Source organism: Euleptes europaea, chromosome 8 (genome assembly GCF_029931775.1).
Source record: "Euleptes europaea isolate rEulEur1 chromosome 8, rEulEur1.hap1, whole genome shotgun sequence".
In the NCBI taxonomy this organism is placed as follows: domain Eukaryota; kingdom Metazoa; phylum Chordata; class Lepidosauria; order Squamata; family Sphaerodactylidae; genus Euleptes; species Euleptes europaea.
Window position 1 is genome coordinate 19124514 of NC_079319.1, and position 26856 is coordinate 19151369.

General features: G+C 43.4%; 1 protein-coding gene across 1 annotated transcript in view; it reads left to right on the forward strand.

The window, feature by feature from the left end:
* CSMD3 (CUB and Sushi multiple domains 3) overlaps positions 1-26856 on the forward strand; it is a 712581-nt gene that overhangs the window by 565545 nt on the left and 120180 nt on the right. The window contains exons 33-38 of the mRNA XM_056854045.1: positions 1082-1195; positions 6067-6162; positions 7651-7854; positions 12489-12613; positions 18630-18726; positions 20767-20871. Coding sequence (XP_056710023.1) covers positions 1082-1195; positions 6067-6162; positions 7651-7854; positions 12489-12613; positions 18630-18726; positions 20767-20871 — 741 coding nt within the window. The remainder of the gene's footprint in view (positions 1-1081; positions 1196-6066; positions 6163-7650; positions 7855-12488; positions 12614-18629; positions 18727-20766; positions 20872-26856) is intronic.

Sequence of the window (26856 nt, forward strand, 5' to 3'; positions counted from 1 at the left end):
TCTGATAAAGTCTTGTTCTCACAAAAACAGATTCTGTTGTCTAACATCATGTGTGTTTTTTCCTGTTATGCTTCTCTAAGGGCCAAACTAGACATGATTGCATTCCTCGGTCCAACCTGTGGACAGCAATGCCATTTTAAAGCCTAAGGAGGCCATTTAAAAATGCTGTGAGGGCCATAGCCCTCACAGCTGTTTTGGCATTTTAAAATGCATGCTGGGTGTGGGGGGGGGATGTCTCATTCAGCCATGCTACAAGCCTGATTGTGCTGTTACATCTAGTTTGGCCCTCAGGTAAAAGATAGTTTTGCATTGATTCAGAATCCATAGGCAGCCCGGATGAACAAGTTAACCCATACGGAATCTGATCAAACTTCCGATATGTCCATGAGTAATAATTGCATGGTTTTAACCCTACCATTCAGCTCAGCAAATCTGAAGGCTTCCTTCAAAGGCAGTGGCTCTTCTCTGGTGGCCACTTCCATTAGATGAAGGCTCTTCAGGCTGGAGAGAGATTTCAGACTGTGCTGAGCAGAGTGGTAGGGTACAAACCAATACTTTTTAATCCAGTTAGTTACCGAAATAAAATAGATGGTTGGATTCAGGCTGAATTGGCAGTTTTTTTCTGATTTTCTCACCTCACTGCAGAGACCCCCCATGTTGTTTCTCAGGGTCCCCTATGCTCCTGGGACAACATTTTGTGGAAATCAGTGGGCTGCATTGAGGCGGGGAGGCTGGAAAGTTATGTTCTTGTTGATGGAAAATGGATTCAGCCCGGTGTATTTCTAAGAAAAAATTCACGTTGTTAAGCATTTCAGTGTATATTCATAAAGGTCATAAAGGCTTGAAGCCACAGGTATCTTTCTGCACTATAACTGCCTTTCTTCCATCCCTCATTTCTGTGAATGCCCTTCTTATGAATCAGAAGAAATAATGATATGTTATCATGTAAAAATGGTAGCACAAAAATGACTTTAAGTTATAAATATATTACATGTATTATCATGAAATGAGAAAATAGATGTTTTGTTCTTTCATTTTCCCCTGCCTTTTTTCTTTTCTTTTTTCCCCTCACTGTGTTTAGTGGTATTTGGCCAGTTTGTATTTTTCCAGACATCACTTCACGACGTGGTTGAGGTATATGATGGCCCAACTCAACAGTCGTCTTTATTATCTTCTCTCTCAGGATCACACTCAGGTATCTCATAACAGAACTGTAATATATTATTATTGAACAGAAAAAAAATGCTGGATGGTCTAGTGGATAGACTGTTGTATCCAGATCTGAAAGTCCCAAATTATTTCCCATGTATAAACATGGAAATCCAAACTACCTATAATAATATGGAATTGTGATGGACTCCCTGTTTAGAGAGGCGCTGTGTGTTTCAGGTCACATATGATACTTTCTCACCTCTGTCACTGGCTACCTATGTGACTCAAATTGCATAATCAATTAAATGGGAATAGGTACTACCTTTGCATCCCAGGTACTAGGTTTGCATATTAAAACTATTTGCTTAAAAAAAAGTGACTGATATGTTAACACATCTATAGCTATTATTGGGGTCTTTTATGCATGGCTGTTTCACTCGTCGTCACCCCTCCAACAACTTTGGGTTTTTGTGTTGATTATACATGGTATTTCCGACCATCAGAGGTCGCCTCGCTCTCCCCCTGCATTTCCTCGCATTTTGCCTGCGTTTTCAGAGACCTGATTTATTTCAAATTTGAAAACATGGGCAAAATGTGGGGAAAGGCAGGGGAGAGCGAGGCGACCTCTGTTGGTTGGAAACAACATGCATAATCAACACAAAGACCCAAAGTCGTTGGAGGAGTGATGACGAGTGAACAGCCATGCATAAAAGACCTAACTGAGGTGGATTGTCATTGCCTTCCTCCACACAGTGACTCTGGTATTCCTTGGTGGTCTCCCATCCAAATACTAACCAGGGCCAACTCTGCTTAGTTTCTGAGATCTGATGAGATCAGGCTAGCCTGGGGACATCCAGGTCAGGGTCTATCATGATTAGGAATTATTATAAACAGCTGTAATGAATTTTTAAAAATATGGGAAGAGTTGTACCGAATCAGACCAACACTCTAGCTTTCTGTTTCCAAAAAGGAGCTACCTCAATTATTCTGGGAAGTTAATGTAGAGTGCATGAAAGCAACAGCCCTGATATCCTTCTCCAGCATTTGATATTCAGATGTATACTGTTTCCAGACTTGGAGTTATAGTGCAAACTGATTGTTTAGAAATTGAATACTGGAATAAAGTGGCAATGGCATCATTGACTTTAGCTTGCCAACATAAAGAATGTATACCTTTTACATAATTTGCCAGGCACAGCTAGAGGAGCAGAAGAAGTCCCTTGGCTTAGAGATAGGTTAATCAACACAGACCATCATAAAGTTATGCTCTTATTTTGCATTTGCAATTGATTGAGGTTCTGAAGGACTTCTAAAAAAATCCTTTGAGCATCAATGGTTTCCCCCCTCTCTGTAGAAGAACTGTCACAGCTAGAGAAAAGATATAATTATCATGGAGTCACACCAATTAAATTTTGGCTAAGAGCACAGTTCAGTGCACAGTTACTTGCGAATAAGACCCATTGAGGTTTGTGGGATTTACTGCTGAGCCAAGTGTGCAAAAATTACAGTGTATATTCAGAGAATGGATTTTGTTCATACTTGGCCAGCCGTACTTGCTACATTTTTTTGTGTGAATCTAGTTATTTGAGTTTTTGTTTTACTGTTTACTGTTGTGGTTGGCCCACCACCTTCTTCTAGTGCTCTTTACTTGGCTGTGGCTTCTCTATGGTTGCAGCTGCCCACTGTATGTGGTGCACTATGATCTGGACTGTGCAGATTGAGTAGGGTAGATGGTCTTGTCTGTTGGTTAACTGACCAGCGTGGTGTAGTGGTTAAGAGCAGTGGTTTGGAGCGGTAGAGTCTGATCTGGAGAACAGGGTTTGATTCCCCACTCCTCCACATGAGCGGCTGAGCCTAATCTGGTGAACTGGATTGGTTTCCCCACTCCTACCCATGCAGCCAGCTGGGTGACCTTGGGCGAGTCACAGCTCTCTTAGAGCTCTCTCAGCCCCACCTACCTCACAGGGTGTCTGTTGTGGGGAGGGGAAGAGAAGGTGATTGTAAGCCGGTTTGATTCTCCCTTAAGTGGCAGAGAAAGTCGGCATATAAAAACCAACACTACTTCTTTGTAATGGGAGTCTGGAAGATACGTTGCAAGTAAAGAGCTTTAGACCCCTAATGCCATATGATGTTGCCACTGATTAAGAAGGTATAAATTTCAGAGCCCTTAAAATTGTGAATATTATTTTTGTGCTTGGAGGGAAAGATCATAACTTTGCTGAAGCAAAACAGGCCATGGTTTGTTTAGTGCCTAGAAGAGAGATGTTCAGGGAATTCTGTGTATACTACTTCAAATATACAGGGAAGGGAGGTGGGGTAAAAAATGAAGTAAATAGAACTTTGATTTCTGTACAGAAAATTAAGAACTTCCTTAACACCAAACAGACCCATAGGCTGCATAGAAGGTTGCATACTTCTGAGTCTCAGATGCTGGGAACGAAACAGACAAATAAACAAAACGGGATGGTTTTCACCATCATGGTCCACTTGGAGCTCTGTTATTGAAAATACAAAGTGCTGGGTCCAATGGACCTAAGCTATGATATACCAGCATATTATGATTATCAATATATCTAATTCTCAACATGGCCCCGTCTGTGTTTACTTAAATCCAGACATTGGTGCCACAAACCAGCAAGACTAGGGTTTCCAGGTTCCTCTTCACCACCGGTGGGAGGTTTTTGGGGCAGACACTGAGCAGGGTGGGGTTTGGGGAGGGGAGGGACTTCAGCACCATGGAGTCCAATTGCCAAAGCAGCCATTTTCTCCAGGTGAACTGATCTCTATCGAATGGAGATCAGTTGTAATAGCAGGAGATCTCCAGCTAGTACCTGGAGGTTTGCAACCCTAAGCAAGACAGATCTTTCTGCAATCCTGAAAAAAGGCTCAAGTTTGAGAAAAATCTGAAGCCTTTAAAAATACTCAGGGGGTTAAACATTACCAACATAATAGAAATAATGGCTGTACCTTTAAGAAAGGAGATCTCAGCCGCAAGAAAACTGCCTGCCTTCAGACCTTGGTTTCTTTCAGTAAAAGTCAAGGGTGAGGGCCCTTTGCAGGTCTACTTTGGCCTTCTAACCAACCCTGTTCCCCTCCTTCATATTCTGGAGGGAAGACTCATCAAGGCCACGCCCAGTAGCAACTACCAAGCAACTTGCTACCATGCAATTTTTGCAGCTCACCCAGGTGTGGCAGTGGCTGTGACTTGATGTCACAGAACTCGCAGGAGCCCAGCAACAGCCTCCACACAACTTACAGGCTTGGTCAGGCCTGGCAGGCCAACACACTGTGGCCAACATTACAACTGGGCCAGACATTTCTCAGGGAGAGGCTGCCAGGGGGAGGGAAGGATGCAAAGCTGAAAGCCAGTGTAGTATAGTAGTTAGAGCGTCAGACTAGCTTCTGGGAAACTCAGGTTCAAAATCCCACCCTGCCGTTGAAGCTTGTTAGATGACCTTTGGCCAGCTACTCACTCTCAGCATTACAAGGTAAAATGGAGGAGAGTAGAATGATGTAAGCTGTTTTACATCCCCATCGTGGAGAAATGAAAGGGGGTATAAATAGGGTTGCCAACATCCAGGTACTAGCTGGCGATCTCCTGCTACTACAACTGATCTCCAGCTGATAGAGATCAGTTCACCTGGAGAAAATGGCTGCTTTGGCAACTGGACTCTATGGCGTTGAAGTCCCTCCCCTCCCCAAACCCCACCCTCCTCAGGCTCTGCCCCAAAAACCTCCCACCAGTTGTGAAGAGGGATCTGGCAACCCTAGGTATAAATGACATAAATAAATAATAAATAAAGCTGAAGAGTGGGGGAGCAGATAAAATGAAGGTTAGTTTGTGAGTTGGGAAGAGGAAGCAGGAAAAGGGAAGAGAATATGGGGGTGGCCAGGAAAAGAGGAAAAGGAAATAGTGTAGGGAAGGGAATACAGGGGGAAATGAAGTGACCCTCTGAAGGAATTGCAGGTTACTTGCTCATTATCTTCTTCATTAGGATATAGATGCTTTTCAAGACAGCTGTGACCGGATCTCCCAAATTATTTATTTAAAAGTACCTTCAGTAAAGGAGATTTGGATCAGTGCTGCAGTGTAGAGGGTAGGGGTCACTCTCCATGCAGTTTCCTGAATAGATCCATCCCCAAGCTGATATTAGACCAAAAAGGGATGCCAGCCTCCAAGTGGGATCTGGGGATCCCCTGGAATTACAGCTCATCTCCAGACTCCAGAGATTGGTTCCCCTGGAGAAAATGGATGCTTTGGAGGATGGACTCTGTGGCATTGACCCCTGTTGAGGTCCCTGTCCTGTCCAGACTCCATTCCCAAATCTCCAGGATTTTACCAGCCTGGATCTGGCAACCCGACCCCTCCATCACCCACGTGGCCCGGGGTGGGGGAACCAACGGACCTGGCAACCCTAATTAGTCTTGCTAGGCCCACTAGCAGCTGGGATGGGCATAATGGGCAAGGAGTCACTTCCCCATCTCAGTTTTATGTCCCCAACTGAAACTGGACGCTGCTTGGCTCTTTTTTAAAATAAAATTGAAGATGGTGTGAGATCTAAACACACCTTGCTCACAGTTTATCTTGTTGCGCCATAGCTTCTGTTTCCAGAAACCTTTAAAGCTGTCAGGCATATACTGATTTTTTAAAATGGTTCTTTTAGAATCCCTAATTCAGCCATATGTTAATTGTGCACATGCGGAATCACCTTCCAGGCAGGAAGCTTAGTTAGTCTGTACAGCAAAACAATGCAGTTGGTTGGTCACCATAAAGACTATCTCATTTATTATGGCACAAGGATTTTCCTGTGGCCTGCTTGGCAAATAGAATGAGAACAATATATATATATATATATATTTAGAATTATCAGCAGAAAATTGTTTCTGAGATGCAATGTTTGTTTTCTTGAGTAGGAGAATCCCTTCCCTTGAGCTCAGGTAACCAGATTACCATTCGATTTACTTCAGTTGGACCTGTAACAGCTAAAGGATTTCACTTTGTATATCAAGGTATGCGACACAAGGGCCTCAAAAATGCTTCAGTTAATTCTGTGTGCTAAAATCTTTCACCTCTCATTTTCCATTCATGTATTAAGATTTATTTAAACAACAACAACAAAAAGCCTTCAAAACTATATTTAACACACTGAGATTAAAATGTGTCACATACAGATAGGGAAAATACCAGCTGGCTATTAATGTGTCATATTTCCATCTGTCTGTATGTTTTGCATCCTTCTGCTTGTAAGTTTGCACTTTGAAGAAGACACAAGTATTAATAATACATTTAAAACCATATATTTAGAAAATCTAAGAAAGATTTCCGAACTTCAGGGAGGGGGGTGATATTCAAAAGAGACGGTTAATCTGCTCTGTTAATGTTCAGTCTAGCCTGCTGCTGAAATGCATCTTTCTGTATCAGAGTGAGTATTCTGGCAGTCGTATCACATTGAGCTGAATATGTAATCTTGCTATTAATTATTAAGATATTTCATTTGATTTGCATTATTCCCCTTTTGTGAAGGATCACACATTTAAACAAATGCATGTCAACATTTGCTACTGTGATTCAGTCTTTGATAAGATTTGAACGCCAATCTGACAAGCAGAACATACATTCGTAAAACCGTAGCCAATAAATTTAAATATCAACCCATCTCAGCAATATGGCTTGAACTCAGTATGTTATTTGAATAAAATATTACAATTCCAGTGTAATTTGCAAAGGGCTTGGGTGTGATAGCTTTACTTAGCCAGCATGGTGTAGTGGTTAAGAGCAGTGGTTTGGAGCAGTGGACTCTAATCTGGAGAACCGGGTTTGATTCCCCACTCCTCCACATGGACAGTTGAGGCTAATCTGGTGAACCGGGTTGGTTTCCCCACTCCTACACTTGAAGCCAGCTGGGTGACCCTGGGCTAGGCACAGCTCTCTTCAAGCTCTCTCAGCCCCACCTACCTCACAGGGTCTCTGTTGTGGGGAGGGGAAGGGAAGGTGAATGTAAGCTGGTTTGATTCTTCCTTAAGCAGTAGAGAAAGTCGGCATATAAAAACCAACTCTTCTTCTTAGACTAGGGTTGCCAATCTGCAGATGTGGCCTGGAGATCTCCTGGAATTACAACTGATCTCCAGTCCACATAAATCAGTTCACCTGGAAAAAATGGCTGCTTTGTAGGGTAGACACTATGGCATTATACCCCCTGAAGCCCCTCCCCTCCACAAACCCCAACCTCCCCACCCCAAATCTCCAGGTATTTCCCAACCCAGAGTTGGCAACCCTGACTTAGACTAACTGGGATTTTAGTTTTATTTACATTTCAGAAGTTTGAGACCTTGACATAGAATCCAGTTTTAGGAATTAATTCAGACACTATATCAATGTTATGAACATCTATTTTGTAACAACGAACCTTTAAACATTTGTGTCCAATAAATCGTCTGATGCTTTGCTATGGATCGATTCACTGAATTGCCACAATTTCCTCTATGTGTTTTTTCTAGCGGTTCCAAGGACAAGTGCTACACAGTGCAGTTCAGTGCCTGAACCAAGATTTGGGAAAAGGATTGGAAATGAATTTGCAGTTGGTTCGTTGGTTCTTTTTGAATGCAATCCGGGCTATATACTCTATGGATCAATAGCAATTAGATGTGACACCGTTCCCAATGCCCTGGCACAGTGGAATGATTCCCTTCCAACATGTGTTGGTAAGTAGTTAAATCTGTATTTTTGTAGAGGTCTAGTTATTATCTAATGCAGGGGTCTCCTCCCCAGCCCTTTTGAGCCTTCAGGCATCTTTGAAATTCTGACACAATGTGGTAGGTACAGCCCAAAGTGGCTGTCACAAAATAGCATGGAATGGCTGGTGCAACTTACTTTCAGTCACACAGTAAAGATCCTTTTGCAGTGGCCATTTTCTCCAGGTGAACTGATCTCTATCAGCTGGCGATCAGTTGTAATAGCAGGAGATCTCCATCTAATACCTGGAGGTTGGCAACCCTAGGCCGAGAGACTCTCCAACTCTGACACTGTGCAACACTGCTGATACCAGAAGGGGAGAGTGGTTTTAACTAGTGCTGCTGCTGGTGTAGTGGTTAAGAGCGGTGGTTTGCAGCGGTGGACTCTAATCTGGAGAGTTTGATTCCCCACTCCTCCCCATGAGTGGTGGAGGCTAATCTGGTGAACTGGATTTGTTTCCTCACTCCTACACATGAAGCCAGCTGGGAGACCTTGGGCTAGTCACAGCTCTCTCCAAACTCTCTTAGCCCCACCTACCTCACAGGGTGTCTGTTATGGGGAGGGGAAGAGAAGGTGATTGTAAGCCAGTTTGATTCTCCCTTAAGTAGTAGAGAAAGGAGAAAGTCGGCATATAAAAACCAATTCTTCTTCTTCTTCTTCTTCTTCTTCTTCTTCTTCTTCTTCTTCTTCTTCTTCTTCTTCTTCTTCTTCCTTCTTCCTTCTTCTTCCTTCTTCTTCTTCTTGCCATCCTGAGCAGAGTTACCTTCTACTAAGGGTTTAATTCTGTTTAGGATCGCACTGTTATTTTACCAGTTTCAGTGGCTCATAATACTTGCCTTCAATTCAAGGGCACCTGTGTTTTCCTAACTGGGTCTTAAGCCATTCTGGGGAGGGAAGGGGGTGATCAGGGTATGGAAAAAGTTAACTCCCATTCCCGTTGCTGCTGGCCTGGTCCACATTAGGTCCCTTCTGGTTGCTTGGGCTTCTAATGTACATCTGAGTAACCTGTCATGGATCCTACAGCTCATGCAATTTGACCCTTGCAGCCCATTCCTGAAGGGGTGATGGTTAGGCCGTGGCCAGAGGCAGTGCAGTTGCTCTGCCTCCCCAGAAGGATCCAGCCACCACCCCCAAGCCAGAAAGTTGTCCTTACTTGCATGCTCCGTGGCACCGCTCCATAGCATTCCACATTTCTACGCCACCTGAAAAGGTGGCATAACTCTCAGTAAGGGCAAAGGGGGCATTCCTGGCCTGAAAGGGGTCAGGAAGCTGCCTAACGGCAGCTCTGCCCCAGGAACTGCCCCGAAAATGCCTCGCAGGTCGCCGGTGAGGGGAAATACACCAGGAGAATGCCGGCGGGAGGCTGAGCTGATGTCTGAGCCCTGTGCAGCAGTGTGGTATCATGGGGCCGGCATGTGTGCCACACGGGACGGCGTAAGTGCCTGCCCTGGGTTAAACGTGCCGGCTCATATGGAGCTTCACCCCTCTTCTTCCGGAATGGGTTGATAGTTGCCGTTTTTTTAAAAAAACAAACCCCGAATGTTATCAGTGTACCGTTTATAAATTTAACAAAAGCAAAGAAAATCTGATTTAAGATCATTTGACCTACAAGAGGTTTACAAGCCAAAACATTAGTTGCTCCTCATCAGTGCATATCACTCTTTTAATAAAGCTCATAAATATGCATGGACTGGAAAATTGCATTGAACAAAATCAGTTTAATAATTGAAACGCTAGACATGGCCATTGTAAATTGCCATAGCTCTGTAGCAAATGCCTCGGTGTTTTCTTAGCATATCAGCCATCAGTCATTGTGTCTGCTTCTGCTTTTACCAGTAATTATTTAAACTGTTTAAGTGACACTGACCTTTAGTTTATCCATGTAGTCCCTGACAGATTCTATCAGTTATAAGCACTACAAAACGTAGCCCCTGTATTCATTACTTAGATAAGTTTCCTTCTGCGAATCCTCCAAGTCTTCATATTTGTATCTAATGAAATGAGCTCAAGGAGTTGATAGTGTTTTCACAGGGGAGTGATATATTGGCTGCTAATGGCACTGATAAAACTTCTCATCAATCATTTCTTCAAGCCATTTAAATACCCGCAGAATATCTGTATTTAGACGACAGTCTAATGCGATTATATTAGGCCGTCTAGTCTCTTGACCAAAAGTATCGTTCATGTTTAGCATCAAGAGCCAAGGCAGAAATCTTCTGCATTCTTTCTATTTATGTCTGTCATTGCTGTTGTATTTATTTTGTGCTTGATACAAACAGGGCCTTTACTAATTTGAGGAGTCCTTGGCTGGTGATAACTGGCTTAGTTAATGCCAGGGCAGCAACGAGAACTCCTTTGATCTGAGAAACGCTCATATGGGGCTTTGGTTGGACTGAAAGAATGGGCCACATTTTTAAGCCCTGGGTGCTCTATACATCTCTAAGGATCTTGTTGATAGGGTTGCCAGCTAGGGTTGCCAACCTCCAGGTACTTGCTAGAGATCTCCTGCTGCTATATCTCCAGCCGATGGAAATCAGTTCACCTGGAGAAAATGGCCGCTTTGGCAATTGGGCTCTATGGCATTGAAGACCCTCCCCTCCCCAACCCCCCTTCTCAGGCTCTGCCCCAAAAACCTATCACCGGTGGCAAAGGGGGACCTGGCACCCCTATTGCCAGCTCCATGTTGGGAAATTCCTGGAGATTTAGGGACAGGAGTGTGAGGAGGGTGGGGTTTGGGGAGGGGAGGGACTTCAATGGAGCATAAAGCCATAGGCTCCACCTTCCAAAGAGGCTATTTTCACCAGGTGAACTGATCTCTGTCACCTGGAGATCAGTTGTAATAGCAGGAGATCTCCAGCCACCACCTGGAGGTTGGCAACCCTCAGATTTGTGACCCAGATTCGTGTCCTACCACTTTCTAATCTTATGCTTACCCAGCCACAAATGTATATTACAGCTGGGTTCAAGGCAGAACAACTTAATTCAATATTTTACCAGACCCACCATATTAAGATAGGATATCCTCAAAAACTGGAGTCCTGTTTGGTATTCATTTCAGGAATTATATTAAATCTGTGGCTTCCTAGGATTTATTTTTATATATATAGTTGAATGGTTCAAGTAAATATATTCCGTCCAGACTTGAGGGGCATACATTTTAAAGCCAACAGATACTATTACTACTTTGTAGGTATATTATGATTAGAGTATGTTCATTATAACACCATTTTTTAAAAGTTTTCTCCCCTGGAGTTTAGGGTAATTGCAAGTTGCAACATAAAGTTTCATACATTTTGGGGGGAGAAGGGATGCAAGTATTGAAGTGATTCACTAGGGGGAGGCTTCAAAGCTCTCCATATTATTTCTGGCTGCTTCCCTCATTGTGGTTCATATAAGCCCACAAAAAGGAATTTCAGCAGAAGAGTATTTGATCTTTTATTCTTTTCTCCCTCCCAGTTAGCTTTTTTAAATGAATCAATACACATTGATTGATTGATTCAGTCTCTCTCCCTTCCACAGAAAATTGATAGCTTCTTTCAGATGTTTTGGTGGGGTACCAGATGTTTTGGTGGGGTAAGTTGCTTGGGGACAGGCAGGCCTTTTCCCCCCAAGTCTCTGGGTCCCCAGCATTTCTACTCACTAAATTTGACTGAATTTACCGAAGGCTCTGAGCAAGCCTCTTCCAAAACAGACAAGCTTCTCAGTGTTTCCGAGTACCTTCCAGGTAGTTCAGTGAACCTAATGAACAACAACTGACCTGCCAGGCACATTTGTGTTTGCTGAGGTGGAAGTATCTGCCCCTCAAGAACCTGGGTTAACCCAGAACAAATTATATGAGGAAGCTTTGGGGTTATTTTGGGAAATACCTTATTTTGTATTTTCCCCATTTCTTCAACTTGGTATGCATACTGATTTTATGAAGAAAGGACCCTTGGTGGCTGGATTGTAGAAAGTGTTTTTTGAGAGGAAGGAAAGATACTTATGGATGGTGGCTGCCAAATTTGGCCCTTCTGTAAATATATTGTGTGTCAGACAAACTAAGGTCCTTAACTATTGCCTTTGGAGTGCCTTATTTGTACATATGTGTGTGTGTGTGTAAAGTGGCGTCAAGTCGCAGCTGACTTATGGCAACCCCTTTTTGGGGTTTTCATGGCAAGAGACTAGCAGAGGTGGTTTGCCAGTGCTTTCCTCTGCACAGCAACCCTGGACTTCCTTGGTGGTCTCCCATCCAAATACTAACCAGGGCTGACCCTGCTTAGCTTCTGAGATCTGACGAGATCAGGCTAGCCTGGGCCACTTTAAATTTTGAACAGACTAAATGTCTGTTCAAAATGTGAATATTATCAGTATATTTAAATTATTTCATATTGTTAGCACTTTGAGTGGAAGTGTTTGTTTAAATATCTTTTAGTTCATTTTCTACTTTTCAGAAAGAGGATATGTTGCTAGGTTTTCATCCCCTGAACCACCTTGAACTATAGGATCAGATTGTAATAGGTTTCAGGTCTATTGTATATTAATTGTATAATGTTACATCTCGTCCCTGCTCTGATTCATTATGTATCAAGAAACCTCTTTCCATGTTTTATGCATTTGTTTCTAGTGCCCTGTGGAGGAATTTTGACTAAGCGCAAAGGTACCATTTTGTCCCCTGGTTACCCTGAGCCGTATGATAACAACCTGAATTGCGTATGGAAGATCACAGTGCCAGAAGGAGCTGGAATCCAGGTAAGAATCTGTGTAGCTTTCTTCCCATACCACCTATGGCTCACATCTGAGACACTTTAAGCATCAAAAGATCATCAAACACCTGAAAAAAAGTTTTAATCAATTAACAGCTGTCACAATAAGACTAGTTATACAGTTCTTTGGAAATATTTTCTAGTATAAATCTCCCCCCCCCACCTCTGGGAGAATTCGCTGTTAGAGATGCTTCTGTTCAATAGTGTTCCTGTCATCTCTTAGAATATGTCAAGGTGATATATTACAACCCATAGAAACTAGCAGTATTTTATAACCTAAATTATGTGAAAGTTAAATTATTATTTTTATGCCCACGACAATGGGTTGGATCCAGTGTCCTTTGCATGTGTGTATTTTGTGTGTGTGTGTGTGGGGGGGGGAGTAAATTCCAGAAATTCCCCCTCCTGCTTCAGCCCTCAGTGCTGCATGCCACCTCAGTCATGTTTAAAAGTGCATTCATGACCATTAGGTCCAGGGATGTTAGTGTGGTCTAAGGGCAGGGGCAGCTCCAAGGCGGATATGAGGAGGGAAACAAAAAATACAACTACACAAGAGCTTGGGTTAACAAAGGCCATAGCTTTATTGATTACTGCAGACGGAGCATTGGTGAATCTCAGGGCATGGATCCAGGCATCGGGTGACCACCCAGTCGGTTAATGCAGCGATCCTCAACCCGAGTGGCAAACCAGTGGTTCCACTAGGGCAGCCCCCAATCTGGGCATCTGTGGTAGGACCTGACCCCAAGACCCTTTATGGGGGTCCCCAAAAAGGATGAAGGCAGGCATGCAGCTGCATCTTTCCCAAATTGGATCTGGCCCAATGCCAAAACCGCCTTAGCTGTGATAAAACAAAACAAAAAAATATTGAACGTAAGGAAGGAGGGCGGGTCCTTTGCTACTGGCGTACAAGGCCAGGAGGTCTTGCGAGGGGGCTTTATATAGGCCAAATTGGCAAGACAATGCCAGTGTGCATGCTTCCACTCCCACCCCTGGCAGGTCATTTTTCACCTGCTTGGTGTTGAGTAGCTTCAACTAAAACCTTAGTTGTCTGTGTGGCCCATTGACTGAGGGGGGAATAAAGCTCAGCATTTCTTGACCCAGTTCGTATGCAGGCAAGGGTAGAAATTTCTGGCTGTTTGGAGCCAGGCAGAGTTGTTGAAGTAACAGTAGTCACTGGCTCCCTATATACTAATAGCTTATGACCCCTCTATGGTTATGCAAGGTAGATTTTTTAACCTACCATACTCGGAAAGGACTTGTTTGTGCTCTTCCGGCTCCTTCAACTTACTAGCTCATGTGCTCTTGTAATGTCATTTCTATGAAAATCTCAGATTACAATATATCTGTCCTCTTTTAACAGACAGATGTAATGCCTCTGTATCTGATATAATGCCTTTTTTAAAAATTAAGCAATAGGGATCCCAAGGCTACACTGGCAGTGGCAAAAATTATTTCAGTCCTTATATCCCCCAAATAAATAGATTTAAAACTTTGCTGCTCAAGATCAATGGATTAAAGAGCTTCTAAGAGATAAAGGAAATGAATAGCTTATGATGTATGTCCTCTATTTAAGTAAACTAGTTATACCCAAGTATGATTGGGGACATGAAGTTTTTCAGTGGCACAGGGGACAGCAGCGGGAAGGCAGAAACACCGAATTCTGCGAGCGGAACTCGACGCACAGCATGTAGGATCCCAACCTTTTTTTTTTTTTTTTTTAATAACATCAGGTAACAAGATTAGGATAAACACACATGAACCCATGAAGCTGCCTTATACTGAATCAGACCCTTGGTCCATCAAAGTCAGTATTGTCTACTCAAACTGGCAGCAGCTCTCCAGGGTCTCAGTTAGAGGTCTTTCACATCACCTCCTTGCCTAGTCCCTTTAACTGGAGATGCTGGGGATTGAACCTGGGACCTTCTGCATGCCAAGCAGATGCTCTACAAACTGAGCCACAGCCCTTCCCCTGGTGGAACTTTGCCTGAGTCTTGGTGACTTGGTACCCAAAGAAATGTATAGCAAAGATAAGTAAAATGATAGCTTTCAAGTAAATCAGTCATAGGACAGTAATTCTACGCATGTCAGTGATAAAATACAGTCGCAGTTTACTTGAGACTTACCAATAAAGATGATTTACTTTTATAATCCTACTGTCTGATTCAAATATCTCCCATGTGGCTAGTCTAAGAAAAAAGTACTCAGGGGCAGAGAAAGCTGTGTGATTGTCTCTGAGGGGGTGTGAAAATGTGAAGGAGAGGTGGGAGAGGAAATTTGGAGTGGCAGGAAAGAAGCCCAGTGAAGAACTGGGAAGCCAGGGAATTGCAGGGCCAGCCAGCTGAAGTAGGGCAGTCTATTGGAGCTAAGAAGTTGGAGGAGGGTGAAGGTTGTTGAGGTAGGATTTGGAGAAAGGAGGGAGAAATTATGTCATATTCTGTCTGTTTTGAAGAAGGGATCCTCTTGTCTTTTGTCAGTGTGGAATAAGGTTGAAGGATAGAAACCAACTTAAAACAGTGGGGCTCGGAGTGTGCTTTTTCAACCTGGCTGTTGGCAAGTTGCATTGAGGTATCTGGACCCCTGCAGGGTATCAGTATGCCCCCTGTCGTTGGCTGGGATCCTTCATGTGGTGACCCAGGTGACTGGAAGTTGCTGATTTTGGATGGGTTGTGACTGTTGTGGTGCAGCTGGGATAACTGGGATAACTAATGTCCAGCCTTGGGGACTGCTGATGGTACAGCAGATGATACAATCCTGCCTGTTTAGGCTTTTGATCAGATTACTGGGCAATTGCAAGGACTGTTCCTGATTGGTCTAGTATGTCAAGGTATTGCTCTGCAAAAATCAGTTATTAGTTAGGGGTATTCCCACGGGTATCAGGCTGCTTTATTGTGCATTGGCCTCTTGATTGCCTGCAATCTAATCACAATTTTCTCGATTGATGTTAAAGATGGATTCTCTCACTAGCTGTGCAAGACCTGAAGATCTATGAGAGCTTGAAAGTATGGCTTGGGGGGTCCTCTTGAGGTAACAGTCAGAATAGATGCCAGGCTAAATGAGCCAATGGTTTGAGTAAAAAGTAGTTTGATATTTAATATTTAGATAACCAGTTTCCCTATTGTATGGTAACTTTTGCAAAGTGGGATCTCTGTGCAATCCTGAGCAGAGTTATATCCTTTTAAGCAGAGGCTCAGAAGAATATAACTCTGTTTAGGATTGCACTGGAAATTGTTGTGAGGGCTGCCAGTTTTCTTCCACCACCCCCACTCTAGAGCTGCCAACTCCAGGTTGGGAAATTCCTGGAAATTTGGGGGTGGGGCCTGAGGAGGGTGGGGTTTGGGGAGGGGAAGGACCTCAGTGGGGTGTAATGCCATAGAGTCCACCCTCCAAAAGTAGCCACTTTCTCCAGGGGAACTGATCTCTGTAGCCTGAAGATCAGTTGTAATTTCAGGAGATCTTTAGGCCCCACCTGAGGGTTGGCAATGCTTACCCACACACACATTATCAAAAAGCCTGATGTTTACAGTTTGCTAAAAATGTCTGTTAACAATGTGAAATGTCTCATTCTTTGGACATTTTCTTCCCTATACTAGAGCTCAGACTATCGAAAATGATATGGTTTATAGAGCTTTATACTTCTACCTTTATAGCCAGTATAAAAACAATTAGAGCATGAACAAGAGACTATTTTTCCATTATGCACATGGAAAAGTATATACAAATGTGCAAGATTACCTTTGTAAAAGGGAAAAAAATCCCTTTCAAATTGTACCAATACTGTAGATAAAAGTGGCATCTACAATTTTTTTTTATGCCTGTTATCAACCAGCTGGTAGTTCAGAAAGCAATCTGTTCACCCTTGGTACATGAACACAGTAATTGTCTTACTGGATCAGTGCGAATCTACATCCAGCCCAGTTATGCAGCAGTGGCTGATACCAGATGCTTTAGAGGAAGGTGAAAGAAATGTTGTAGCAGAAAATCATGAGTAACGTTCTGCTCCCTAATAATTTTAATGTTCCCATTAGCCAGTGTCTGGTTTATGGAGCATGAGGTTGTTATCATTATATTTATAAATAATGTCTCTGAAATTAACCCATGAACCTTCTGCTTGGAGGGTTTATCAACGACCAGGAAGTAGGGAAATAATGTTCCAAAAACATGTAATATGACCATTGTGTGCGGTGGTATAAAACATTATCCTCCATAGCTATTTCAAAGAACAATCTAGAAGAAGATTGTCACTGCATCCTTCCTATTTGTGGACGCTATTCACATTGCCATATGAAATTCAGGAATGGCAAAACATAGTTTGGCTACATAAATTGCCAAACAAGGAAGGTTTCACATTGTTTAATCTCTCACATTTTGCAGACATATTCTCAGTCTCCCTTTGTAGATATCAAGGAAGTGAACAGTATTTCTGAGATAGACATGCAGGCAGGCAGACAGACAGACAGATAGATGGGATAGGCAGAGATAGAGACAGCCAAACATAAACTAACTACAGTTTCCCCATGAAGGCACCTGGCACTGAACATCAGGTTCCTTTCTCTTACAGGAAGACACATGCTTAGCTCATCAATTTTCCTCCACAAGCATTAAGTTACAGAGAAATCAAACCCTCCTAACAAGTAGAGCTAACTTTGGCTGATGGTGATATTTGTTAGGATACTCTCTTTTTTGCCACCTGAAGAAAGTGGAACCCACCCCCTGTAAAAATGATGTCCTTTCAGAAGCGTGGTTCTGGGCCCTTGCCCGGAGTCCGGATTTGCCGCTCCGGGCTGGGGAAGGAGGACAGGGGAGAAGCCGCAAAAAGCTGCAGAGCTGGCAAGCTTCCGCGGCGTTGGAGGGGCAAGTGGCCATTTTGCTGCCCACTCTCCAGAGCGCAGCGCGCCCAGGCTTTTGCGGGCATTCGGGGCCAATCAGCCCTCTGACGGAGGCTCAGACAAGCCAATACAGGAGAGGCAGAGGGCGGGAAGGACGGTTTGGCCGGACGTCGGGGGGAAGCTTTCACCCCGGTCCGGCCAGACGGGATTTAAAGAGGCATGCTTCTGCCTCAGTGCAGACTGCCTTCAGGTTTGCCCGCCCCTCCCTCCCTAGGTTTAAGGTTTTGCTTTAAAATTGTTAATTGTCACAGCTTAGGCGGTTTTTAGCAGTGGGCTGGAATCAGTTTAGGAAAAGGCGGCCTGCGTGCCCCCTTTTCCCCATTGGGGGGTCCCATTAAGGGATTTGGGGGGAGGCTCAGGGAAGGATATGCCCTATTGGAGGGCTGTCCAAGCAGCCTCCTCCCAAGTGGCAGAGGATCACCGAGTGGCTCACGTCCAGGTGTAACCCGTGTTCAGCCATCTCCATGTTACTCCAGCGGGTATGCTGGGAGTAGGTTGACATCAGTGTTGTCGACCTTGTCCCCCTCCCCACACTAAGCCCTGGAGTGGCAAAGGAAGTTTATTAATGGAGTAGCAGCAAATGATGACAAGCTGTAGATTATGGAATTTGTGTGAGGCTTCAGTTCAGCACTAGCGGCAACACAGAACTTTACGTATTGTTAAAAAGTTTGATTTCTGGGCAACAGTTTTCACATACATTTTGTGCATATTATAGATGTTTCCCAAACAAAAAAACACATCTTCTTTACCTCTTCTATACGTCTTAACATACAAAACGAAAAACATCCATTTGCAGTTATTACAATTTGATACATAGAGATGACGGGTTGGATCCAACCAGCTCTCTACTGGTGAATAAGGAAGATCCTCTTTGACCACCAGAAAGGCTATGCTGGCTGGTGATCATGGGACCTGAATGGACAAAAGCCATGTGGGACAGAAGGGAATTAGGTGGGATTGAGTGAAAAGGGTTGCTGGGTCCAATCTATTGGCCTGGGTGCGGTCTGGCACTAATTTAAACGTGCTTCAGCCCCAAGAAAACTCCTAATGTACAGTCCTTTCTGAATGTGAAGCAAAACAATTGCATATTCTCTTTTAATTTCCCCTTCATCACAGGTACAAGTTATAAGTTTCGCAACAGAGCATAACTGGGACTCTTTGGATTTTTATGACGGTGCTGACAATAATGCTCCACGCCTTGGAAGCTATTCAGGTGAATGTCGGGGGGAAAGAATATATTTCCCAAACTCATCTTCATGATAAACAATCAATCTGTGCTACATTTGAAGATGCTAGCTATGATGTATCTCAAATCATATTCGAGAAACGTAGAAAGGTGTTAAAACTTACCATCTTTCAGAATACGTTAGCATCAAAAAAAATTGGCATGTCAAGCAGGTTACTGGAAATCTCCGTGGTTTCATTAGTAAGCGGTACCATAAATTGGTGTCCGCAGAAAAGCTTATTTAATTACCATCTGCCACTACAGATATTGTGAGTGCAGGGTATTGTGTTCCAGTTCTTGTATTGGTCTACTGCAAAATATTCATCAGACCAATAATAAAACATTTAAAAAGAATATTGTCGAAGGCTTTCACGGTCAGAGTTCATTGGTTCTTGTGGATTATCCGGGCTGTGTAACCTTGGTCTTGGTATTTTCTTTCCTGACATTTCGCCAGCAGCTGTGGCAGGCATCTTCAGAGGAGTAACACTGACCTTCAGTGTTACTCCTCTGAAGATGCCTGCCACAGCTGCTGGCGAAACATCAGGAAAGAAAATACCAAGACCACGGTTACACAGCCCGGATAATCCACAAGAACCAATTTAAAAAGAAGTTGTGTTTTTAGAATTTTGTCCTACGCCTGGATGGATGTTAAAGACCAGCAATTCAGCATGCCACAGTTGGTCAAAGTTTCTGAACAAAGGGCAATGAATGAATTATTACAATAATTGCACCATTGATAATGCTCACTCCTCATTGCACCTCCTTGATCATCCTCATTCTCTGGTCAGCTCTCCCCCCCCCCCCCATTTTCCCACAGAAGGTTGGGAACATCCTGCACTGGGTCAATCAACAGATCAAACTTTTATTGTTTGTTTTTACCCTGGATTTTCTTTTTACGCCATTTATGAAGGGTCAATTTTGATGCTCGCTCAAAGCTCTTTTTTTAATGCAACCGTAATTGCATTAAAAAAAATGGGTAAAGAGAAATTAAAGAATTCCTCTTTAAAACTTTCCGATATTTACTCAAATACAAGACTGGGGTCCCCACCACCACCAACAACAGATATGCCATAAAAAAGAGGGAGTCATGTTAAATTCACATACTAATAGGATTGCTAGGTCCTGCCTTGACACTTTCTACCAGGATTTTGCCACTTTGAGTTTTCACAGCTGATTAAGAAGATGAATCACAGAGTACTGTCATCTGGTAGTGGATGAACAGTGGTATCCTAAGCAGTTACACCCTTTTACATCAAGTGACTTAAAAGGGTACTAGAGGGGGACCCACAAGGACTTGCAGTGGTCATCTAATTTCCTCCCTCCCATTATTTCCTTTTCCCCTGAAAGCCGCTATCAGTGCTCAAGGTTTGATACTTTTGTTGTTGCCTAGTAATGGCACTGAGAGGCTATTTGTTTCTTAAAGCTACAGATGTTACTTCTATCATTTGGGGGATTAACTCTCTATGTATTTTTTAAGACTTCAGGTTTTCCTGTAAACCTGGGACTTTTCTAAGGTTTCTAGAGAAATCAGTCTTCTCTGTTCATGTCTGCAGTCTCTGGATTTTAAGTATCCACAAATTTGGCCATGTTTAAAATTATACGTATGGATAACTATGTTTAGAATACACTGTGAAATGGATAATATTTGAAGTTTTTATTTCTGTTGATTGCTCAGAAATTGGATAGCAAGACAAATGATACCAAATGTTATTGTAAATCCTTTCCCACTGAATAGATAAGGCAGCTAAAAGTAGCATAGTGGCCTTCGTAGCAAACCAGGTGGAAACAGCACAATTTACGTTGGCAAAGACAATTTTTTCCATCAATAGCTGCTTCATTTTAAAAGCTCCTCAGGCTAGGCAATGGGACAAAGCACGTAGAAACAGCAATGCTTTGGTTGTCAAAGACCATTATCTCCTTTTTTTCAGCCAGATTTCAAATGTTCATACACAAAATATTGACATGAAACAATAGCTGGATTCATTGTCATATTGGTATACAGATTTGTGTCCATCATTGTTTCCCCAGGAACAACAATACCTCCACTTCTCAACAGTACGTCCAACAATTTGTACTTAAACTTTCAATCGGATATTAGTGTGTCGGCAGCTGGATTTCACCTGGAGTATACAGGTAATGTACTAGCAATATATATTATAATTGGATAACTTCGAATAATTTTGGGAACAATGTTGTGTAAAATAAAGGACTGTATTCCTACTTTGTTCCTACTTTCTATGGTTCTTCTCAAGTGCAAAAAAAGTGGCCTGTGGCCTGTTTTATGAATATCACCTTCAGACTGTTGTTTTATGCTGTTTTTATGCCTTGACTTGTTTTTATAACTTCTTTATTGTTGATATTTTATGCTGTGTTTTATTATTTGATTGTTTTATTATACTTTGAGGCCTGCCGCAAGCAGGCCAATGTAGATACAGTTTATACATTTTCTAAACAAGCAAACAAACAGAGTCGGTTGCCCAGACATTTATTCCTGTCTTAGCCTGTGCTCATAAGGTCACCTGCAACTAATAGTGTCATGCAGCCTATGAAGCAGAAGTGGAGTCCTGCAAAGATAATGACCAAATATGGAGACTCTGTAAAATAGCTTGAATTTCATGTTTAGTTTGGAATGGTTTGTGCCAGACTGTAGTTATGGAATGCAGTTGGTGATCACTGGGGTTGCCAACCTCCGGGTACTAGCTGGAGATCTCCTGCTATTACTACTGATCTCCTGTCGATAGAGATTAGTCCACCTGGAGAAAATGGCCGCTTTGGCAATTGGGCTCTATGGCATTGAAGTCCCTCTCATCCCCTGTTCATGAAGAAAGCGTGCAAGGCTTTTGTTGCTTCTCAACAGTTGTATGCCTTCTGTTGTCCTTTTGATCTGATGTGGTTGATCTTTTCACCTCTCCCTCAAACCACTGTGACACATTTACCAAGAGACTACTTAAAAAGTAGCTTATTGCCCTACCTTGCAAGAGAGAGAAAAGAGATCAGAAGGAGGTGGGGCAGAAGCTGCACCAAAGCCTCAGAGGAAAAATGAAAGTTTCATTGAGAACTTAGTCTTCTGTAATCAGATAGCAAAAATTAAGGTACATGTGCTAAGCAGCATGAGGTGCATCAGCTTTCAGTTTTCTCTCAAGTGTTGGGAGTATTTGCAGCTTTGCTTGTATAAAACTAAGGCATTTATGACTTTTAAATTCCATAAATCTGTCAAATATTGCAATTTTATATGCTAAGTAAATTATTAATGATGCATTTTATGTTGTTAAAGCAGTAACATTTGTTTAGTTCATAGGACAGTAGAATATTGCAGATACTTCAGTTTCCCCCAAAATTTCGGGGGGTTTATTGCAGAAAAAGTGGGTGGGTGGGGTTGTACTAAAATGAATGAAAGGATTGCCCATGCAATGGGAGAAGCTGGAAAGCCCATTGAAGATAAAGGGAACCAGGGTTGCCAATTGACTTGCATGGGCTCTGTTAAAATACATTACAGCACAAAAAGAGTTGTGAAGAAAATGTAGAATGGATTTTCCATTAAGGTCTCTAGGCCCAGATACACTACTCTGGGACTGGAATGGCAACCCCAGAGTGGAACGACAACCCCTGAGAGTAGCAGAATGGTACTGGGATGGCACCCCCCCACACACACACACACATACACAGAGAGAGTAGAATGACAGCCTCTGGGACTAGCAGAAGTGTTTTGGAACTGGAATGAAAGCCCCAGAGAAGAATGACAGCCCCTGGGACTAGCAGAAGTGTTCTGGGACTGGAATGACAGCCCCCAGAGTGGACTGCACAGAGGCCATAATGATGAAAAACAATGTTGCTTACCTGTAACTATTGTTCATCGAGTAGTCCTCTTTGCAGGCATGCATCCCGTCCTCCTATCCCCTCTGTGGACTGCTTGAGCTATGTTCTGGAATTTCTCTATGGCGGCAGCAGGAGAACTGAGGGATGGCCGCTCCCTCTCCCCTATGTTATGTGACCATTTCAGCAGGAATAGCCGTTGACTGAGGTGGGAAATGGGCAAAGGGGGGAATCATCCGGTTGCCAGGGATTTGACGGACTTACCCATTATGTAACTTAACACTAAAGAGAGGCGCCACTGAGGTACTGGGAATTTAATTGGGGGTGGGGAAACAAATTATGGAACCCTATGAGAAATGTATTGCAAGGAGCACTCAAAAAAAGAGAGACTGAATCTATACCATCATGGAAAGTTGTTAAAGGAGCTAGGTGTGTTTAAATGGATGAGTTGGTGAGACCGATATGCAACAGATATTCGAAGTCATCTGATAGTGGGCAGGGGAAAGGGTTGAGACCCTTAGACTCAGACCAGGCCACAAATCTTAAAAAATGGTATGCTTTTCTAGTTGAGGCTTATCTGGCTGCCACCAACATATCCACTACCCTGTCAGAAAAGTGTCTACTGCAGGACCAGCCAGGCCATGAGGTGCAATGATTCTTGATCGTGGTGCAGAACGAGATCCGCTGACAAAGGTTCTGGACATAAAGGAAGCAGCATGTGTATTTCTCGAGCCAATCCCCAAAGTATGGGGAACCACAGCCGGTTTTGATGAAATGGAGTTATTAGAATGGCTGTGGCATGGTCTGACACCTTTTTCCCCACTGTCTTCAGCAATAATGGAATGGGAGGAAAAGCATACATGAACCCCCACCCCCAGTGTATCTGGAAAGCATCTCCCACAGACTAAGGGTCTGCTGCCGCTCTTGAACAGAAGATGGTGCCAGTGTGGTGTAGTGGTTAAGAACGGCGGTTTGGAGCGGTGGACTCTGATCTGGAGAACCGGGTTTGATTCCCCACTCCTCCACATGAGCGGCAGATGCTAATCTGGTGAACTGGATTTGTTTCCCCACTCCTCCACATGAAGCCAACTGGATGACCTTGAGCTATTCACAGCTCTTAGAGCTCTCTCAGCCCCACCTACCTCACAAGGTGTCTGCTGTGGGGAGGGGAAGGAAAGGTGATTGTAAGCCAGTTTTGATTCTCCCTTAAGTGGTAGAGAAAGTCAGCATATAAAAACCATCTCTTCTTCTAGTTCTTCTTTTTCTTTGTTGTCTCAAGTAGCAAACAGGTCTATCACCGGCATTCCTCATTGGTCAAATACTGATGATAGGTACTGCCAGCCCAGAGACCATTCATGTCGGATGGTAGTGTCTCTGCTGAATGTGTCTGCTACAGTATTTGAAATCCCTGCCACGTGAACAGCTGACAGGTATTCTCGATGAGTGATGGCCCAGTCCCATAGCGTGGTGGCCTCCTTGCACAGGGCCAAGGAGCCTGTGCCGCCCTGCTTGGTGACGTACTTCTTCACTACCATGTTGTCTGTGGCAATCAGTGCACTTTTGCCCCGTATGATATCTGAAAAAGACACAAGTGCGGGCTTTATAGCGCATAGCTCCAATAAATTTAAATGCAGCTTGGATTCTGCTGCAGACCAGTACCCTTTAGCAGAGAAATGCTTGTGTTGAGCTCCCCAGCCCCCCAGGTATGCATTTGTAAAGCTTTGACAGTCATGTGTGGACACACCAAATGGGATTTCTTGTAACAAGTTTTGCTCTTGTGCTCACCAATGTAAAGAATGCAAAAGAATGTAAGATTGATAGCCTATTCCATTGTAGGTCCATGTTAATTTTGAAGATGGACAGGAACCACATTTGGAGCAGCCACATTCTTAACCTAGCATAGGGAACCATAGCTGTGGTGGAGGCCATGAAGCCTAGCAATTTCTGGATCTTTATAGCCTTTTGGAACCTTACACGAATGAAGGCTTCCACTAATGAGGGCTGTTCGATGGTGGAATGCACTGCCTCAGAGGGTGGTGGAGTCCCATTCTTTGGAGGTCTTTAAGCAGAGGCTGGATGTCCATCTGTCGGGAGTGCTTTGATTGTGGGATCCTGCATGGCGGGGGGAGGGTTGGGGTCACTGGGGATGTGGGGGGGAGGTAGTTGTTAATTTCCTGCATTGTGTAGGGGGTTGGAGTAGATGACCCTGGTGGTCCCTTCCAACTCTGTTTGAATGGCTCTGATCCTCTGAAGTGGGGGGAACAGCATATCCACTCTTGAATCTAATTTGGCTCCAGTAAACACAATTTCCTGAACAGGCTGCAGTTTAGATTTCTCAAAGTTCATGATCAAGCCCAGGGCATCCAGTAAATGCATTGTAGTGCTTACACCCTCCCTAAGGGTTTCTGGTGAAGAATCTACCAATAGCCTGTCATCCAGGTATGGGAAAATAGTCATTCCCTGGGTAGCCAGATGACCCACTGCTGCTACTGTTCAGAGGCATGCAGTCATGGCACTGATAATGATAACCAGATTATTTTATTGTCACATCACGTGACCTCAAGGATCTTCCTAATTAATAGAGCCGATTTTAAGCAAGTGATTTTTGAAGAGTTGCTTCAGGATCTTGCTCGCATTCTGATAAACCATAAGATGGTTCAGCCACTGATTCATAGATTGGTAGTGAAAAATTGGGGGAGAGAACCCCATTGATTTCTTTTTCCTCTACCTAAAAGTTTTGTATTCTTAACAAATTAGTTCATAACAGCTGGCTAATTGGAATAGTAGCAATCATATTTTGAGATTAATTGGATTCTAAATTATATTAATATCCTTGTAGCTCCTTTGCAGCTCTTTGATCGCCTGTTTCTCAGTTAAAATGGGTATGAGCTGCCAATATGAATTTTTAAAACAAACTGCTGCAGAACTACACAGTTAATATCTGTCATTTTAACAATCACTGGCTGACAAGAACATCCATAAAAATACAGATAATGACCCCCCAAAATTTGAGGAGTAAGTGGTTGTTTAAAGAATTATGTAGCCTGATGCTGCTTCCTCCTGCTTCATTTGCAATTACTCATTTTAACTGACTGCATTAATAATAGAATAATGGAAAAGGGTATTTGTGAGCAATTATTGGGAGAGGGGAGAAAAAAAAGAAACCTGAGCATTTGTCAGTGTTTTGCGAAACTCTCCTCCCTCCCCCCCCTCTCGGGAAGACAGGTTAAACTTTTGCCTGCACATCAGCCAGTGTGGTGTAGTGGTTAAGAGCAGAGGTTTGGAGCAGTGGACTCTGATCTGGTGAACCGGGTTGGTTTCCCCACTCCTACACATGAAGCCAGCTGGGTGGCCTTGGGCTAGTCACAGCTTTATTAAAGCTCTCTCAGCCCCACCTATCTCATAGGGTGTCTGTTGTGTGGAGGGGAAGGGAAGGTGATTGTAAGCCGGCTTGATTCTTCCTTAAGTGGTGGAGAAAGTCGGCTTATAAAAGCCAACTGTTCTTCTTCAATCACAAACATCTTGAGTGGTGGAGTCTGATCTGGAGTGGTGGAGTCTGGAGAACCATGTTTGATTCCCCCCTCCTCCACATGAGCAGTGGATGCTAATCTGGAGAACTGAATTAGTTGCCCCCCTCATAGAATCATAGAGTTGGAAGGGACCACCAGGGTCATCTAGTCCAACCCCCTGCACAATGCAGGAAACCCACAACCACCTCCCCCCTACACCCCCAGTGATCCCCACTCCATGTCCAGAAGATGGCCAAGATGCCCTCCCTCTCATCATCTGCCTAAGATCATAGGATCAGCATTGCTGTCAAATGGCCATCCAACCTCTTCTTAAAAACCTCCAGAGAAGGAGCGCTTACCACCTCCCGAGGAAGCCTGTTCCACTGAGGAACCGCTCTAATGGTTAGAAAATTCTTCCTAATGTCTAGATGGAAACTTTTTAAATTTAATTTCAACCCGTTGGTTCTGGTCCGACCTTTTGGGGCAACAGAAAAGAACTTAGCACCCTCTATATGACAGCCCTTGAAGTACTTGAAGATGGTTATCATGAAGCCTCCTAGACTCCTACACATGAAGCCAGCTGGGTTATCTTGGGCTATTCATAGCTCTGTTAGAGCTCTCTCAGCCCCACCTACCTCACACGGTGTCTGTTGTGGGGAGGGGAAGGGAAGGTGATTGTAAGCCGGTTTGATTCTGCCTTAAGTGGTAGAAAAAGTCAGCATATAAAAACCAACTCTTCTTCTTGTGTTCAGCAACAGTTCAGCTCTCTAGTTGAAAATACTTTATTCTGACTCTG